This window comes from Emys orbicularis, chromosome 13 (genome assembly GCF_028017835.1).
Source record: "Emys orbicularis isolate rEmyOrb1 chromosome 13, rEmyOrb1.hap1, whole genome shotgun sequence".
Taxonomy (NCBI): domain Eukaryota; kingdom Metazoa; phylum Chordata; order Testudines; family Emydidae; genus Emys; species Emys orbicularis.
Window position 1 is genome coordinate 29,849,279 of NC_088695.1, and position 19,322 is coordinate 29,868,600.

At 38.6% G+C, this 19,322-nt stretch overlaps 1 protein-coding gene across 1 annotated transcript in view; it reads right to left on the minus strand.

Moving 5' to 3' along the window:
- LOC135888276 (protoheme IX farnesyltransferase, mitochondrial) overlaps positions 1-19,322 on the minus strand; it is a 159,789-nt gene that overhangs the window by 132,662 nt on the left and 7,805 nt on the right. Inside the window, exon 4 of the mRNA XM_065416083.1 lies at positions 9,082-9,206. Coding sequence (XP_065272155.1) covers positions 9,082-9,206 — 125 coding nt within the window. The remainder of the gene's footprint in view (positions 1-9,081; positions 9,207-19,322) is intronic.

Here is a 19,322-nt window from a genome sequence, read left to right on the forward strand (position 1 = left end):
GAAGCTGGCCAGTTTTACGTTCACTGTCCAAAGTGAATGTCATGCTTTGCTGAATCAGGTCTAACGTGTCCCCTAATTTTAGGTATAGGTGCCAGAACTTGTCTATTTCCCTCTGTGGATTTCTAGTTCACAGCACTCACCGAAGGAGATGCTTATAATATGAGAAGTTCTCCCAACAATGGCATGTATTAATTTATAATATTTTCCCAAGATCCTTTATCAAGTTTCAGTTGTAGGTCAAATAATTTATGATTCAGAAAGATAATCTCTGCATTTAAAATTTATTATTCTTTCTGAGGTTGGTTCTAATTAGCGCTCATCATTTTCATTGCTCATGAAATACATCTTCACTGAACTATTCCTACTCAATAGCAAGGATTTCTCCAAGCTAACTCGATCTAGCAGAGTTACAATTATGAATCATCTCACTGAGACATAAGTTATGATCCTCAATGACCACTAATGAAGGTTTCCTAGCCGTTAAAATATCAAAGAAGCATATATCAGAACACTTCAGAGCACAAGATAGACTTCCAGTTTTGCACTTCTCATATATTTATTGTGTACTGTAAATTACATCATAGGCTGCCTCCAACACTGACAACCTTGTACCCCTGAGCTAAAACACCAGGTTTTAATAACCACTTCTGACAATCTTTTGATCACTGGGGGTAGATGAAAGGCAATGCCGTCTGCTGCAGGCAGTCTGTTCAGTCAAAACAAAGGAAACTTCAGAGACACAGAGATGCATCAGGTGTTAATCTCAGATGAACAATGCAGAAGGCAAACCGATTGGCTGGCTGTCCTCATTTCAAGTTACAAACCGCTAAGTGGCTGGAAGTAGCCTCAATCAAAATGCATGCAGGAAAGAAAGGCACTACAGTTTCTCATTAAATACTTTGCTTTAGAAACATGTAACTTTGAGGATTTCTCTGAACTAAATCAGAACATTTATTCAACTATTTGGTTTCGTACAGCAGGTTCCGGGGGAAAAAAACAGTATTTATTTTCTTTTGTAAAAAGATATTTCTACTGAAATACTGTTGTGAAATAGTCTCCCAAGAGAAGCATTGTGGGTTCCAGGATATTAGAGAGACAAGGTGGGTGAGTAAAAGATATTACCTCACCTACCTTGTCTCCCAAGAGAAGTGGCAAAAACCTGTCACTTGCGACTTTTTAAAAGTATACTGCACAGAACTCTTGAAAAAATATACTGCAGGGAACAATCCTGCATTACTGGCGAAGGACTGGATGGTCTAGTAAGTATTTTGCTCCCCCATTAGAAAATGTTTGTAATTCTATTATGATGATTTATATTATTCTTATAGTGCTCCAAAATGCATATTAGGTATTTTCAGATATATAAGAAAACAGGTCCTTGCTATGAAAAAAGTTTATCTAAATAGACAACATAAGTGAAAAGTGTCTGAGGTAAAAGCTACCACAAGTTTTCATTCCTGTTTTTCCCGTCATCTCTCTCGCTCTCTCTTTTTTTTTTTTTTACACTATTTTTCCCTTTTGGGGGCTGTTTTAGAGTTTTGTTATTTGTCTTTTTAGTTGTCCAACTCATGCAATCTGAGTGTTAATTTATTTGTATCCTGTGACTTTTTATTTAACCCTTGCCTGTTTTCTTTGTGTATTTTAACTCTTACCCCTTTAAAAAAAAAAAGATTTTTCTTCTTTGTAGAGTTGCTCAGAAGTTACTTCTAATAGACTAATGAATGCTACAAACTAAAGTTCCAATCCTGCAAGTCATTCCCCATGGGCAGACCCTTGCACAAAGCAACTTGCAGGGTCAGGGCCTAAAAACCTGACACAGCAAACCTTTACACATAAACAAACAAACAAACAAATACCTACCTTGTAAATAAAAACCCTAACAAAATGCAAACCTGCAAAATGCAAAATGCCACCCATTTTGAAGAAGCATTTTGGGACCTCTTTTTGCTAATATTTAAAGCATCTCCTTCTGGGAATAAACAGTGTTTCAAATATTTAAAATCTGAAGAAAGAAGAAGAAGACGATGAACTGTTACAATTTGACAGACCTAAAACAAAGTTTGGAGTTGTTAAACCAGAGACGCCATACGCCTTCACTGTGGTGTGAGACATGCAGCCAACTGTCTGCCTCTTCCTGAACAGCACAGGTATCCAGTATAACTGCAATTCCTGATGTTTCTTATTTCTATTTAAAAAATATGTTTTTGTAACTGGCTAATTAATCCAATGGTGTTATGCCTGATACATCTTGGAGACCAATCAACCACATTCATTCTTTCATAGCATCTCTTTTAGCATTGAAATCACCTGTTAACGCTTACTGTTTGTTTCATGCTTCTTACATTGTACTGAATCTTGTTACGAGGCCTTATGTGCCACAACATGACGCAGAAAATTACAAGTACTTTACAAAAATCAGTCTGCCATTGTTGAATATAAAAACACAAATACATGAACATAGGTGCTGGTGTTGGGGGTGCAGCCACAACCCCTGGCTTCAAGTGGTTTTCATCAGATACAGGTTTTACAGTTTGGTTCAATGGTTCTCAGCACCCCCACTTTACAAATTGTTCCAGGGCTCCTGTACGTGAATAGGATGAAGCCCGCTGATATTTTTCTACCATTCTGGTATTAACTATTTTGGTGGGTCTCCTTACCAGTCCCTATGATGGGCATCCCTGATTAATCAGTGAAATAGAAGAACAGTTGTAAAATGACTCTACCAGATTTCTACAGCGAGTTTTAGCACCTACTACAGGAAATGGAAGCGTAATGTGTACGAGAAACAGAGTAATATAAAACCTTGTCATGCCTCAGTTTCCCCTTCTGTAAAAGAGAGAATATTTTCCTGTTTCTAATGGGGTTTGTAAGGATTAATTCATTAACCTTTGTATAATGCTTCGAATGCTCTTCAAGACAAGGTATTACAGAAGTGCAACCAATTACACACCATGAAGACCTCAAATTCCTTCTGGTAATGGAAAAAACAGTAAAGAACAAATTTACAGGGACAGTCTATCTAGGTTTCTACATGGCACTAATCACTGTAGTATCCAAACACCTCACACACATTGACGAACCTGTCTTCATTGACGAACCTGTGAGCTAGGGCCATTTTACAGATGGGGAACTAAAATAGAGACAGATTATGTGATTTATACAAGGTTACACAAGGGCGTGTGTGAACTGACAACTGAACCCAGATCCTGAGTCCCAATCCACTACTTTAATCACAAGACTATCCTTCCTCCGCTTTAAGGCTAGGCGTTTAAGAGATCATTATTGTCAAGTGATGTTGATGTTATATTAAGAACAAAAATTAGCAAGTCTTTTATATGTGCCAGCTGCTAAAAAGCATAAACATTGCAGCTATTAAATACCAGTGCCCATCAGATCAAAACCCTGAAGGGCTAGCAATGCTAACTGCTCTTAGATTTGTTCTTTTCCCCGGTGTTAAAGAATTTGCTTTATTTCTAATTGCTTTATAACTTTAGCTGAGATATTCAATTCCACCTGTTTCCTTTTCAAGGTACTATCAGTAAAAATCCAACCACAGCATTTGATCCTTCAGTTACTAAATTCAAACCATTTTAAAACATCCTGCTTTCATCTTTACAACCCTCTTTCCTACTTTTAAACCATGCTACCGTTTTAGAAGAATGTACTTGACTTATAAAATGTGCATATGATTCTTTTAACATTTTCATGCTTTGTATTGTGTTGTAAACATCTCTTCATGTTTTATCTGCTCAACCATAAATCAGAGACTAACATCTCAGAAGCCTCACAAATGACAATTTTTCTACATAGAATAAATCTGAGAGACTCCAATACTAAAAATCTTGCTTTCAGCTTTCACAAGAAGATCAGAGAAAAAGGCCTACAAAGCAAAAAGTGGGATACTCAGCTAAATTAAAAACAGCAAAGAAAAAAGTGACAGTGTGATAAAGTTAGTAAAATATGGGAACAAATAAATGAACATTTCAGTCCTGTCTAAGCTGACAATAAGCCAACATTCTGCTGATTCCCAGGCGCTCCTCCCCCACCCTTTTGTTTTGTTCTGTTTGTTTCTATAGAACAATGTTTTGAGAAAACACCTTCAGCGTTCACATCAGCATGTAGAATATTGTGGGATCACATAGTGTCCACTTAACTGGACACTATGTAACCTCAGGGAAGTCACTGCCTCTCTCAGTATTTCAGTTCCCCCAACTGTAAAATGTAGGATAACGTCTACACATAGCACAGACATGGGGTGAAGATTAATGTTTAATAAAGCATTCTGAATATGTAAAAGCATAATAGAAAGTGATATATTAGAAATAATTGTTTTTGTTTTATTTAAATTTAAAATGCAGTGTTTAAGAGACCGATTTCCAAATACCATTTATTTTGTGTATTGTAACTGCAAGCAATAAGACTGGCTCATGCTGAGTTTTTCGGGCTTGCATGGTTGGCTTACATATCACAAGCTGTATGTCTTTAAACTAGAAATGAAATATCATGCTCTGTTCCTAGGTAGTTATGTTAAGATTTTTTTTCTATTATTATGATTAAAAACATTGCACAACATGGTGTTCTTTCATTCTGAAGTGATCCATGGAGAGCACCTGAAGACAATAATTCTAAATTATTCCAGTACCGGAAAAGAGAGGGGGCACTCAAACAAACAGAGTGGAAGAAAGCAGTTTGAACAGGTGGGAGTGAAAAGCAGTGACATGTTGTAGTACACTACCGAAGGGGTGAAAGATATAGTGCAGTGTTGTATGATGTGGAAGAGAACGAGGACCACTGGGTTAGAATGCCACTAAGATGCTAGATTAGGTGAGACATACAACTCTGAAGTACTATGATATTGAAAAGTGATGCAGAGGCAGAACAACTGGTAAGGGACAAGAGACACACTAAGTATTCAGCACCTTTCTGCAGCAGTTCACTATTTTATAGTCCATGGCACCATGCTCATTTCTTCAGACCACTGCACATTCTACAGAACTAGACAAATTTTCCCACTATTTACCCAGACCAGCAACTCTCCTGATAACATTTTCCACAATTCTTTGATAGATTCTGTTTCTATAAAACAGGTGCCTAACAGAAAACAGTCTGAAATATTTCTCTAGACATTTTCTACAAACAAATCACACACTTTTTAGGATGACTTTCTAGACCACTCATCACACATTTTCCCCAACATTATCCCAACCTCAAAGATATTTTAGCCATATTTGCCAAAATATTTTTAACTCTATAACATTTTTAATACTGTTTCTCCAGGACCGTGAAACATTTTACACTCTGCTTCTTCTATTGTACCTAAAAGGCACAATCAATTTAACAGAATTGTCATAGAAGACATTTGATTATTTTTACTTACATCAGAAAATCCAGTTACAGTTTACCCCTTGTGATGGAAAACTAATTTATAAGTACATACCTTTCTTCAGCTAGATCTATAAATAATGGAAATTATGCTGTTGACACCTCATGCACTATTTGGTGTTTTTCTTAAAGGCCCAGCTACTCGAGTCAAGTGATTACTTGAGAATCTCAGTTTTCGTTATTAAAAAAGGCTTCTAGCCCTCACATGGTTGCCGAAAAAAGTTTGAAAATGTAACCCCTAAAGGTTCAAATCAGGAAGGTAAATAAAAATCTTAAAATGTATTACTTTTTTAAAAAAGTCACGAATTTTAAACTCGGCCTTATTTACTGCACACTATTGAAAAGCTCCTCTGAAGACAGAATTATAAATTTCCAAATGGACTCAGAACTTCTGCAAATCATATAGCACAGTCTCAAGTCAGGCACCCAGAAATGAGGAACACAATTAGTGACTTCCTCTGAAAAGTTTGGTTTAAGACAGTGGCTTGTCCAGCATCATATAAAAAATCTGGCAGAGGCAGGGATAAAATCCAGCTCTCCAGGGCAGTATTCAACTGCCTTAACCACTGTACTATCCTTCCTCTTCCTCCACTGCCTCATTCACTATACACCTTCCAACTTCTGCTACAAATAAGCCTGGGGTAGTACAGCCAACAGTCTCCACTATATAACCCTGATTCATCCCCAGAGCAGTCCATTCTGTGCACTAGGAATAACAGAAAACAGACACCCCCCCAAAAAAAAATTATAAAAAAAAAGAGGCCAGAGGCACCACAGTAAGAAAAAGAGAGACTAAAAAGAACTGTTCCACTGCTCAGTGCCAGGTAATGCGACTGATGCATGGACAGGGTATGGTGGACACAGAAATGGCGGCTGGGATTGGACAGATTCTACAGCACTTCCAGACCTTAACACTGACCTCAGGATCGAACAATATTCAAAATGTTAATCACAGATCTAAAATGAAAATAAGCTAAGATCAGAAATTTAACAGCAGCAACATCACAAGTCTTCAGTCAGAACATTCCCACTAGTAGATTCTCCCCCCAGTGAGATCTGGAAAACAAAGCAGAGCCATATAGTATTTAAAATCAGTTATCACAATCTAGAAGAAGAAAATGGGGGCACAAAACACAGTTTGCTACCTTTACATACTTTTTAAAGTATGTTTGTATGTGTATTTTCCAAAAATGGCTAATAGAAGACACAGAAATTTCATCACGTGGAACCATATTGACTACCCCATCGTCATCATCAGGGTCAGAACCTGTAGATCCATCACAGACCTCTGCCATTTGAACTAACAGAATAACTGATAACAGTCATAGGTTGTCATCCTCTATGTGGATCAGCATTAGAGAGGGATAAGACACTCACTTTGCCAGTGGATTTCACAGCTATTGACTGATACCAGACGAATGCTGAGACTCAGGAAACCTGGGTTCTGTTCCAAGTTCTCAGGGGAATGTGCTCTAGTGGTTACATACCCCTCTGTCCTTGTCCCCACTCAGGCCTGACCCCTTCTGCCTCTCCAGCCTGTCACTGACACAGTGCCTTTCCTGTTCACCTGCCTCCCCATAGTTCTTTGTCTCTGCTGAACATGTGTGAACTTAGCTTTTCAGAGGCTCATAGCTTTGCCAGATGTGGACAGATTTTCATAGGGATGGCAAAAGACACATCCTAGATAGACATCATCCCCTCTCCCGCCAAATTTCAAGTCCCTGCTCCAAAGAATGGAGGCACTAGAGCTTCTCAATGAGTGCAACAATTTAACATGGGCAAAACAACATTTTTTGCCCAAACCTCATTATGAAAAACAGTTGGATCATTTGAACGGATACTAAAAAATTAGCCCGAGGCAGACGCCCAGCATGAACAGTTTCAGCCCAAATGGTTAAAGCCTGGCAAAGTTATAAACAGCTTAACAAGGATCTTATATTCCACCGTGTCTGGCAACTTAACCTATTGGTATCACTACCTGCACCACCAATAATATAGTGAAGATGCTGGAATGTAATGGAGACCACAATTTTTAGATGGCCTCAGGTATTATCATATTTGACCCACTGTAAATTCTGCCCCAGAGAAACACACATCAGAACTTATGAATTTGCTGGCAGGCATCTAGAGGTGCCCTCTTTACCCTCTCAAGCACAGTAAAGTCTTATTACACATCTTGGTTCAGACTTCCTTCTCAGAAGCCGCCGGGTCTTCCTGTCAAACTTGGTCTCAATGCTACCCTCTCCAGTCTCAACTCTCCCTACAGTCCTCGCCCATCTGCTGCAATCTGAACCAACAATTTATGATGCTAGCAACCAAATGGGCCTTTATAGAACAGATGTTAAATCTCAGTCTCATGCCTATGTTTGACTTCCCGCCATCCCATACATAGAATACCATTAGCTTGCCACAGTACCAAATATTCTCCACACAAACCTTCTGAGGTTCAACAAGAGGGGGGGAAACTATAGTAAAAAAAAAAAAAAAAAAATCCACTGTTGTACAATGTCCTGAATTACAGCTATTTCCCTGACTTTGTAATAAACTTTTATTCCTTTGCTTTCCTGCATAAAAGTAGCTGCCCTCAGAGCTTTGGACTCCAAAGTATACTATGGCATTCTTACCATTCTCAGCTATTCCAAGTGTTTACAAATAGCTTCTAAAATGGCTACTTTTGAGACAAAACATATTAATAAGGAATACCTATAAGCTGAAAACTGTGAAATCAATCCCTGGTGCATACATATCAATTTTCTAAAACATTTACCGGAATCTTAAAAAAGGCAGATTAAGCAACAGCCTCCAAACAAAATTTCAATTCTCTTTTTAGCCCTACAGCATTCAGTTCAAAATGGAAACTAAACCTGCTGTCAATTCATTTCAGCTGTTTCTGTTAGGGTACAAACTGAATTTTGAATATAGGCAAAACTACAAAAGTATGGGATATAAAAGAAGAATAAGAAAGGAAGGCTGGTGGCACATCTTCAAAATTGCATTGCATCAACACTGAGGAAGTTGCAGGCACTTAAACAAGCCTAAGAGACAACTTTCCTATTCAGATCTATACTTATTTTGTACAAGTTATGTACACTGTAAGAGAGAAAAGTACTTTGTCTGAAAGTATAGTTTTAAGAAAAATTCTTATGTGCTGTGTAAGCGCTTTCATCTGAAGATCTCAAAACAGTTTTCTATTTTACAGATGAGGAAACTGACAAATATAGGTTCCATAGGTTACCCAATCCTGAGTCCACTGAAGAAAACAGCAAAACTCCCACTGACTTCAATAGAAGCAGGACTGGGGCTTAAATGACTTGATACAGCTCACACAGTAAGACAATGGCAGAATTAAGGATATAGCCCAGAAGTCCCAATTCCCATACTCTAACCATTACGCAATTCCACCTCACCTCATTCAGTGGTGCACTTTTTATACTACCAACACTAACAATATTGCCTTGAGGTTTGGAAATCTTGTCAGCTCATTTTTGAGCTGTTTGCCAACTACTTTTGGGATCTATATTTTTGATTATCGATACATGAACATATACACAGTTCTGTAGTGCAACTTCTAGGTGTTCATAACTCATACAGAATACACAGCTCCCCTCATATCACCATAGTCACCTAGAGTCCATGGAAATATTTCTGGAGCTAAGACAACGTCACTTTACAGTTCAAGCTAAAAGATGATGGGCTCACCTGATTGATGGAATTGGCTGCACAGGAAGCAAGTCCAGTTCCAATGGAGGTAAGCAGGAAACAAGTTAGGTCAAAAGGGACCGGAGCCATAGCAAACCCAGCAGATGCGGTACTCACAACCAGAGCTGCAACACAAAACCACACAGTATGTTTTACTAGCATGGCTCCAACAATAAGTCATTTCTCCTTTATGTACGTAACCATTACAGATCCGTTTTTTAGAACAACGTAAGAACTCCACAGGTTTACTTCTGACATTAATTATTTGCATCACAGTAGCGCTTACAGGCTCCAAGCAGGGTGGACTTATTGAAGTCAAAGTAATTCAAATCACCAATTTTAATCATGCTTTAAATCCCAGTAAGCAGGAAGCCTTGATTTAAAATCATTCATTTTAATCGTATTTTGCATTTGTATTTTTTTATTTGCATAGAGAAAGGTTGAGTCTCATTGGTTGGCAACCAATACGACATGTTGATTTGTAAGTAAATACAGCCTTTGCACTAAATGTGGTAATTCTTTTTGTTAACCAGTTGGATATCCATATCTATACACATTTAAGCATTAGATCGCTAAATTTACATTTATTCAGATTCTTAATTTTTACATTTTTTATAATGTTAGAAAATGGTGAATGATGCAATGGATGCCGTGGCTCCCTATACAATATTATTTAGTAGATTAATTTTTTACTTGTGATTGGTACCAAGCTCTGTTTGGATGGAAATTCAAATTAAGTTAAAACGCAGAAAAACAGTTTTATTAGTTATTGTTATTAAATAAAATTACCTTACATGTTCTGGATACACAAGAAAAAAAGTTTATCAAAATAAATTTTCCATTTAAAACCAACTGCTTTATTAAAGGAAGTATTCGGTGCAGTTAGGGAACTGCCCTGATTATTTCTAGTCACTATGCTTTTCAGAATTTTAGAACTAGTAGATCTCAAACTCTCACGCGTAGGTTTCATTCAGAGACTAGAAAAGGAAAACAAGCTTTCCTGCTTCTTCAGCTCACAACTTAACTTTGGATGAACTAGCCATTGAACTAAACTAACTGAACAAGCTGAAATGAAGATAATAGTCTCTCTGCACCTCCAGAAGAGGCTATTGCTGTCAAAAACTGGTTTAGCCCTTCAACAAACTCTGCTTCCAGATGCTTAGCCAGTGACTTCCATCAGTTCGGTGGTTTGACTTTCTTTGAAACTTAGCAGCAAATATGTACTACTTAATATTATTTTTTGTATTTAATTTAAATGATTTTAACAGATTATAATACGTTAGGCCTTAGCATAGGTGGCCAATTTCAAATTAAATTTTATATAGGTCCAGTTTTAAAAAATAAATTTAAATTTGTTTTTTAATTTATTTTATTACTATATTTAAATACAAAATCTTTTTTTAAATCGTTTTTATTCACCGTGGCTCTAACCAAGAACATGGTCTCACTGTCCTACAAATAGATACTAAGAAAATTCATGCTTCACAATCGAAATAGACAAGAAAAAGGAAGGTGGAAATGAAAACAGTCTCAGAGAAGTGAATTGATTTACCCAAGTTCATACAGCAGGTTAGTGACAGCACTGGGAATAGAGCTCATGTCTCCTGACTCTTTGTCCAGTGCCTTAGTCACTAGACAAACCACCTCCCAAAGTATATGTATGGGCCATAGGTTCCAGTAGCTCACATGCCACTGAGTGAAGATTGTCACAACATGCAAAAAACATGGCTGGTAACCTCATGAGCAATGAAAAGTAGAGCTCTGATATGATGCTATCACAAAAAATACTTCAAGGCAGAAGCCCTGAACGTCTCAAGGAAGCATAAGAAAATCCAGTATGCCAAGACTGGTGAAGATAGTCACTAAACTCTGTGTGCATCTTTGCTGCTTTGTGTGCATATTTGACACATCTTGTTAATTTATCTGATCTGCCCAATTTGGGGCAGGGGAAGGTGCAGTAGTCAGCAGTTAAATCCAAAGGCTTAGAATGTGAGTGGATTTATGTGGCAAATAGATTCCAGATCAGGAATTTGAATTCCAGAAATGGAATTTTGTCAGAATATTGCATGCATTGCTCTACAGCTAAGAAACCCATATCCAAGTATTAAAATCATCCAAAGAATGGATGACACAAACCTAGCTTTCTTTAAGAGAAAAGTAGTACTAAAGAGAAGTTTCTCTCTTCTTGCAACAAATCAGCCAACACAATTATCGAACAGCTTGTTTATGGCCTTGAACCTTGTTATCTGAACTTAATAAATTTATAAGAGGTGAAGAAAAAATTATCATAAATTGTAGTTCTTGTAAGAACCATTAACTCAGCAGTTTTCTGACTACACAAATAATATGCTCTGTAGCGAAGTCAAATAGCACACTAAAAACCTACGGTGACCACAAATATCTGGATTATCTATGAAGTAATATTGCTCACTATGAAGGGGAAATGCAATGCCAGAGAAGAGGCTTGATAGCAAAAGACACACTTGCAAAGGGTTCAGGAGTCACAGTAGAGAGCCAAAAGAACATGAACTCCCCCTGCCAGGCTGCTGCTGAAAGAGCTAAAGTGATTGTTGGATGCAAAAACAAGGGAATGTCCAGTGGCAGCAGCGAGATATTACTTCAGAATACACCTCTACCTCGATAGAACGCTGTCCTCGGGAGCCAAAAAATCTTACCGGGTTATAGGTGAAACCGCGTTATATCGAACTTGCTTTGATACACCGGAGTGCGCAGCCCCACCCCCCCGGAGCACTGCTTTACCGCGTTGTATCAAAATTCGTGTTATATTGGGTCACGTTATATCAGGGTAGAGGTGTACAACATTTGTGAGACCACTGCTGGAATATTGTATCCAGATTAGGTATCCATATTTTTAAAAGGACGTTGAAAAGTTAGAGGGTAAGGCTTTATGAAAGATTTAAGATCTAGAGAACCTGCCGTACAGTGAGAGACTTAAGAATTTCAACGTATTTAGTTTAGCAAAGAGAAGCTTAAGGATAGGTCTATACTGCAATGCAAGCCTGGGCTCGGACTCAGGCTAGACCCCAAACCCCTCTTTCGTCTACACGCAAATCTGTCTTACTCAGGCCAATAAGCCCTCAGAACCTGGGCCTTAGGGCCTGAGAGGGGGGCGGATTCGAGCCCAAGCCCCAGAAACTGCCTCACTTTGCAATGTGGACACAGCTCAGGCCAGGGTCCCCTGACTCGTGTCCCGAGAGCCTGCCAATGCTATCCCACAACCCCATCGGCCAGTGTTTCTTGGCTTTTCTGCCATAAGTCAATCAGCTCCCAGGAAATGGAAGCAGCCCGCCCACCCCCCGTTCAAGTACAGCTGCTCCGCGTTTAACCCTTCCATTGTATTCTGACCACTGAACTGCAAACAGAGTGAACCATCTCCTGTGTTAGCTATGGCCAGTGACAAGAAGCAGCTCTTTGCCAAGCACGCTGCTACCTGGTCATGGGACCACAGTAAGATTCTGGTAAATCTCTGGAGCAAGGCAAGCAAGACGTTTGACCTCACTAAGAGCACCAGAAATGACCACTAAGAAACAGCAGACAAGCTGGCAGCACTGGGGATTAAACAGACCAGTGACCAGTGCAGGGAGCAGATTACGCATCTCAAGGGTGACTACCAGAAAGCCAGGGATGAGACCTGCATGCCTGGGAACTCCCCATCGTCCCGCCTCCTCTATGAGAGACTTCAAACAGGTGCTTGGAACTGCACCAAGCACTGAGCCAACAGCAGTTCACTAAGCCAGATCAGTAAGTACCTACACAGAGAGAAGATATGATCCTTTAGGGCTGTGGTTTCCAAACTTTTGAGTACTATGGCTCTCTTACAGGTATTTTAAAAGTTGATAGCTCCCCACAACCAAATACACTCCTCCCCCAAACTTTTTTTTTTTTTTTTTTTTTTTTTTTTTTTTTAAACACCAACTGAGGACACTGGATTAAGAGTTCAGGACACGAGAGTGTGGATTATTTTGTGACTTTATTCAACTACATACACTTTGTTTAATTATACATTCTGATGTAATCCAGTTTTTAAAAACTATTAAATTGAAAATATGGATTTGGGGCATGTTTGGACAAACCCTAAGACTTTAGTGAGATGAGTGGGCCTGTTAAAAGTTCTTCAGCTATTGTGCCTGCGTTGACAAAACTCATATAACACAGAAGCTGAACTATGTTGGCTATGTCTAGATTCATCAAGGTGCAGTGCAGTGCAAAATACTGACTCCTCTTAACTTGGATGTTTTCTGCAAGGTAATAATTGAGTTGACAGATGGTATTAATTGACAAAGGAATGGTTTTCAGTGCTGTGACTGCTTGTTCCCCTATCGTAATTCTACACATCTATTTCTGCTAGAAGTAGAAGAGTCTCGCCAACCTGTGCTTGTTTGCATTTTGCAATTCGCATGGCTATTGCATAAGATGCTTCTTGAGGTACAGTTGCTTCTTTAGGTTGTTTTTTTGCTGCTGCTGCTGCTTTAATTCTTCTGGTCTCTGAAGGAAAAAAAATCACGGCTCTCATTTACGAATTCCAGGTGTTTGGGTTCTAAATGTCTCTGTACTTACCCTAGCCTCATATTTTCATTTACCAACACTTGAAAACAATACACATTGTGGCTATGGACTTTCTGCAGCAATCATAAAACATGAAAATTCAAACAGCCAAATGTTTGCTACATGTAGGCTTAGCACTCAGCAAAACTGTTCCATTATCAAAATAAGTTGGACTTCTCTCCCTCAGCCCCTTCCCCTATCTGCTAGGGCTGGTGCTGCTGGCACTGGGAGCTTCTCTTTGGCCTTCAGGGGACTTTCAGCCTAGACCAGGGGTCTCAAATATGCAGGCCGCATGCGGCCCACGGAGTTGTTTCCAGCAGCCTGCCATAGGCGCCGACTCCACCAGCAACCAAGCTCCCCTCCCCTCCCTCCCCGACCCCCTCCTCTCCTCCTCCGAGTGCGCCCGCTCCTCTGCCTACCTCCCAGCGCTTCCCGCCACCAAACAGCTGTTTGGTGGCGCTTAGGACTTTCCAGGAGGGAGAGGGGAGGACTATACTTTTGTATCGTTGTATGAAAAGGTTTCAGTGATGTGGCCCTCAGGCCAATGTACTAGTCCTCATGTGGCCCTCGTGGTGATCCCTGGCCTAGAGAGTGCCTGATGAATGCTTCCCCCAGTAGGAAGTGTCTGGGCTGAAAGTCCCCTGCTGGAAGAGAGGGCACAGAGCAGCCCCCGCAGCATAAGATGCAGACCCATAGATAAGGTGCAGGTGATTTTTAAGCCTAGTTTAACAGTCTCTGATTTAGATAAAAATCAGGTATATCCATTAAAATTTCCTCAAACACTGGTGGCTCACCTAGGAACCCTTCGTGACTCCCCAAGCTGAATTTGGCCCAGAAATGTTAAGCAGTTTACATAAAGTTACACAGCAAGGAAGAGGCAGAGCCAGGAGCAGAACCCAGGAGTCCTGCCTTCCAGGTCTCAACTATAGTCTGCCAGTTACTGGTGATCCTCTGAACTTGAGGGTCATATGGTGAAGAGAATGAATGCCTACAGACAGAGCTGCAAAAAGGAGCAACAATGCTGGCCATTACGCTAGAAGTCACTACAATCTTGGTTGGAGAAGAGAAGCCCATAGCCACCAGCAGGAAAAGATAAGCCATCAAAAACAAACACAGGAGTCAGCAGACCCTTGGGATTCATTTTAGAGAAAAGAAACTAATTCAATTTTACTATTACGTGCATGTACAAATTCACCAACTGCCAATGCTGCCACAGGGTTGGGATCATGAATGGGTTTCATGATGGGGAAGGGATGTGACCATGAGATAAGTGGTCCACACTATGACTAAGAGAGAGGCTACGTGAGAACTCCTGCACTAAACAACACTTACAATCTGATATACGATAGTTAAAAGAAAAGGGTACACATTTGGCACTACTGACCCTGAGATTATGGCCAAAATTTTCAAAGCTGGTTGCTAGCAGGAGCTACAGACACTCAGCCCCTCTGAAAATCAGGCCACTTTTATTTAGGGGCCTAAGGTAAGGCACCTGGGTTTGAAAATTTTACCCTATGTCTCTCCGTATATAGTACCAGGAAATATGAATCTCAATGAAATTCATTGTTTTTCAATTGTTTTTTATTAACTTAATCAGTCAGAAAGGGATGGTGAAACAGTGGCGTTTGCATTTCTAAGAGTGATTACATTCCTTTTTTGGTATTATAAATCACACTTTCACTTCCAGACAAGAATTTAATTAAAACTTATCACAGAGAGCACTTTACATTCATTTATTATAGCACAACACCAACTCATTTACAGAAGGAGAAAGGTGGAGCAGACTGGCAAACAGTCTGTGTAACATTGCCATTACACTGACCTCAAAGAAATTCTAATACAGTACAGCCAGAGTGCTAATTAAAGTCTCCATTGATTTCTCCAGATTAATTTCAGTCAGTCATTTCACTGTGACTTATCAGGATCTCATTAAAAAAGGCTATAGTACATTCCCTCATTTATCCAGCTGAAATGGATATTTTTAGATGTTTGTCCAGTGTTCAGAACTCACAAAGAAAAGTTCTTGCTGTCTGCCCCATGAACAGAGTTTCAAATGCAGCATGTTACAGCAAATAGGGCTATCTTCCCATCAGAGTGGGAAGTTTATTTTCCTTTTGTTATGGAGGCAAAAGTGAATTTTATAATCTCCTCTTCATTTTCCTCCTAGAGAAGATGTACATTTCATTGAGATCACTTCAGGCAAGGGCATGAGGTCATTGACTCTATATGTTTGTTTTCTGACCCCTGTTAGCTTAGTGCTTTAGGGGCAAAATTAACTACACTTCACTGCATAATGGGTGAAACTGATCCTTTCAAGGTTTATTGGTTAGACTTGGCAAGAGTCTTTCAAGAGTAATTCTCAATTGAAACTTACAATAGGATATCAAAGTAGACATGTTTTTATGTCTTACAAATACACCTAGCTTTACTAGAAATCGGAAGAGAGCATTTGTTTACAGACAATTTCAGATTAAATAAGAAACAAATTGTGCACTCATAGGAAATGAAAGATAGAAAGGAGACCTCTTATGGTGTTTCAGACATAAGAATATACTCAAGGGAACTATAATCCTATATTATTTTTACATTGTCCTTCAACTTCATTTTAATGTGATCTCTCTCTATAAACCTTGATATCTGTATTTATAGTATTACATTTTTAGTGCCACTTTATGCTCACCTTCCATCAAAAAATAGTTGAAACATATATTATATATATAAAAATAAATAAATAAAAGGTCCAAAACAATTAGCTGACCAATCAATTTTCTATTTTTGTTTTAGTCACCAAATAATATTGAATTTTGTAAACACATAGCTTGCAGATTTAGCACCAGACACTATTGGAGGGAATGAGGGGAGGAGGAGGAGGAAGGGTAAAAAGAACGGATTTCTACTTTAATTTGGGGAACAATCTGCTTGTCTTACTATAAATGTTAATATATCCCTAAGGAAAACTAGTTTTCTTTAGAGCTTATCTATCAGAAGAAATTCCCCCCCTAAATTCTCACACTTCATTCATTGGAATGCTAAACGTAATAGTAACATTAATGCTGCAGGACTGACCAATGTGTTTTCTTTGTAAACCGAGATTTGTTTGGAGTAGGCATAAGTAGGTTTCATTGCAAATTACAACTTGCACATTAAAAGAAAGCCAAGCTCCTAAGGCATGCTTTATTTTGGAACAGTAATTTGAACCAAATGTTACTATCATTTAATGCAGAAATTAAAATACAATATTACAGACTAGAGCAGATTAGGTTAATACTACATTTTATAACTGAACATTTGTAAAACACTTTGGGGGGAGGGAGAACTGAAGTAGCAGTTTATTTGTATTTGTTTCTCTTCCTTGTAGCATAAAAATAATTTGCTAAAAAGCTAAGGTTATTATGCTGTGTGTCTTTGATAAGACAATGGTATGTGTTTTAAGAATCACAGAGATGAGAACTATTTTCTGGCAGACATTACACAAAATATATGTAGGATCATCAAAATCTAAACATTAACAAAGAGATCAGTTGGCAAAGCTCCTAAATTGTTGCCTTAATACAGTTAAGACCAAATTCTGCTCTCAGATAAAATTGGAACTTCATAAAAACAAACTCCATTGAAGCAAATGGAATTTTCCACTACTGTATTTGTGAGCAAAATTTTAGCCTATTTACAGAACCAGGGACAGAACCCAGGTCTCCCAATTCGCAGTCCAATACCCAATATTCAAAGGGCCACCCCAGTGCAACAAGTTCTGAAGTGCCAAATAAGTTTTACAAACTTCTATTTCAGATATTCTTTTAAGAAAGAGGCAGGGTGAGCAAGATGGACATCAGACTAGGTGCATTTTGCAGACTAGATTAGACTGTAAGTCTTTGAGACATGAAATGTAACTTTCTACAGTGCCTAGAATACATTTTGAAAGCCACCTCAATAATCAGCTCAGTGTGTGAGTCTGCCCAGGAGAGTACCTTTTAGACATACTTACGGATATGTTTGTAAAGAGACAGATGAAAATGTTAGCTGTGGATCAGCCCTATAACTAGGTTTAAAGCGTGTGAGGAAGGCAAATTAGATGACTGTGTTTGAAGTATGTGGGTATTGATGTGCCTCTCTTTGAAACTCTAAAGGAGATTGTATTATTTGTATTGTGGTAGCTCCATGAGGGACCAGTCAAGAATCAAGGCCTCATTCTGCAAGACATAGTACAGATCTGCAGTAAGAGCACAGTCTAAGCCCCAAGGAGCTTACAATCTAGACTGGTAACATCAAGAATGTTTGGAAAATTACAGGTGAATTTCACATATCACTGTTATTTACATATTCATTTTGCAGGTATTTGTTAAATTTCATTATAAACATTTGGCCTGTCTTCCCCACCAAAAGGGCAACGTGCTTATGCATCCTTTTGCCAGTACACCAGCCACTTTCACAGTTAGAACTTGTACCCACGTAACATGATAGTGAGCGAATAGTATATCTCACACTGTGCCTTTAATTTAGGGGGGGGGGGGGAACACCACTAAAAATTCAAATTCAAAAATTGAATGTTTGTTCATGTTCCTGCCTAATATGTTTGTAACCACTATGCATTTTAATTTCCATTTGTAATCACTGAGTTAATATTCATTAAATATAAACTTGAGGTAAAATTTAAAAAGGTGAGATTCAGCTTAAAATGTAGTGTTGCGCTTGTGTTACACATTATATGGGTTTTCTCTTATTATCATGTCTTTTTCTCCTTTCAGTTACTTATGAATTGGGGGACAAAACTAAAAACAATGCCATCTGTAACTTTCTTTTGTAGCTCAGAAAAAGTAGGAGATGGATGCATTAGCTTTGCAGAGTGCCAGGATGGTAAAATGCAGCTGTTCAGACATTAGCCAACAGAGAATGAGCAACAAAAGGAAGGAGGAAATCTAAACCAAAAAGGTGGATTACACTACAAATAATTAAAAGCTCCCTCCCCGATCATTTTTCATGGCAAAAAACTAATATATATATAAACATGAATCTTTTCCCATCATGAAGGCATAGTTCCTAATGACAGTGGCATCAAAGCTGAAGTTCACATGAAACAAGAGGGTAGAGTAATAGCTAAACTCATTTCCTTTCAAAGGTGATTTGCAGTTCTTAATACAAACACTCTTTACTTCAGCAGTAAGGGAAGACAGGGCATGGGGAAGGTCCCTTTTAGTATAATGCAAAGTTTGTTTTTTTGTTATTTTATACTCCAAAAAGTAGAAATAGAAACTTTGCAAAAAAAAGTATGCAAGATATTAAACTAATCAGAACTTCATAGGTCAGTTCCACAGAGGTGCTATGTCATCTGTAACATGAAAACAGACCTGGAATAATTTACATTCTCAAGAATCAAAGAACAGCCTGATCAACAGCCTTGACCCAGCTCTCTTCAGTTTAGAAAACACATGAAAGCACCAGTCACAATAGGTCTCTGCATAGATCATAACACCCTACTTCACCCCTTTATTTATTTATTTTTATATGATGTCATTTAGTGTTGCCATTTTAATATCCTGATATTTGTTTCTGGATCTATTTCAGAGTTTTAACTGCCTTCAATTTCAATTACTAGTGTAGGGCCCCAAGCTTCTCAAGAGAAGCCACTTAAAATAATCTCACTGAAGAGATGACAGGAAACTTAGCGGTCCATACAGAGC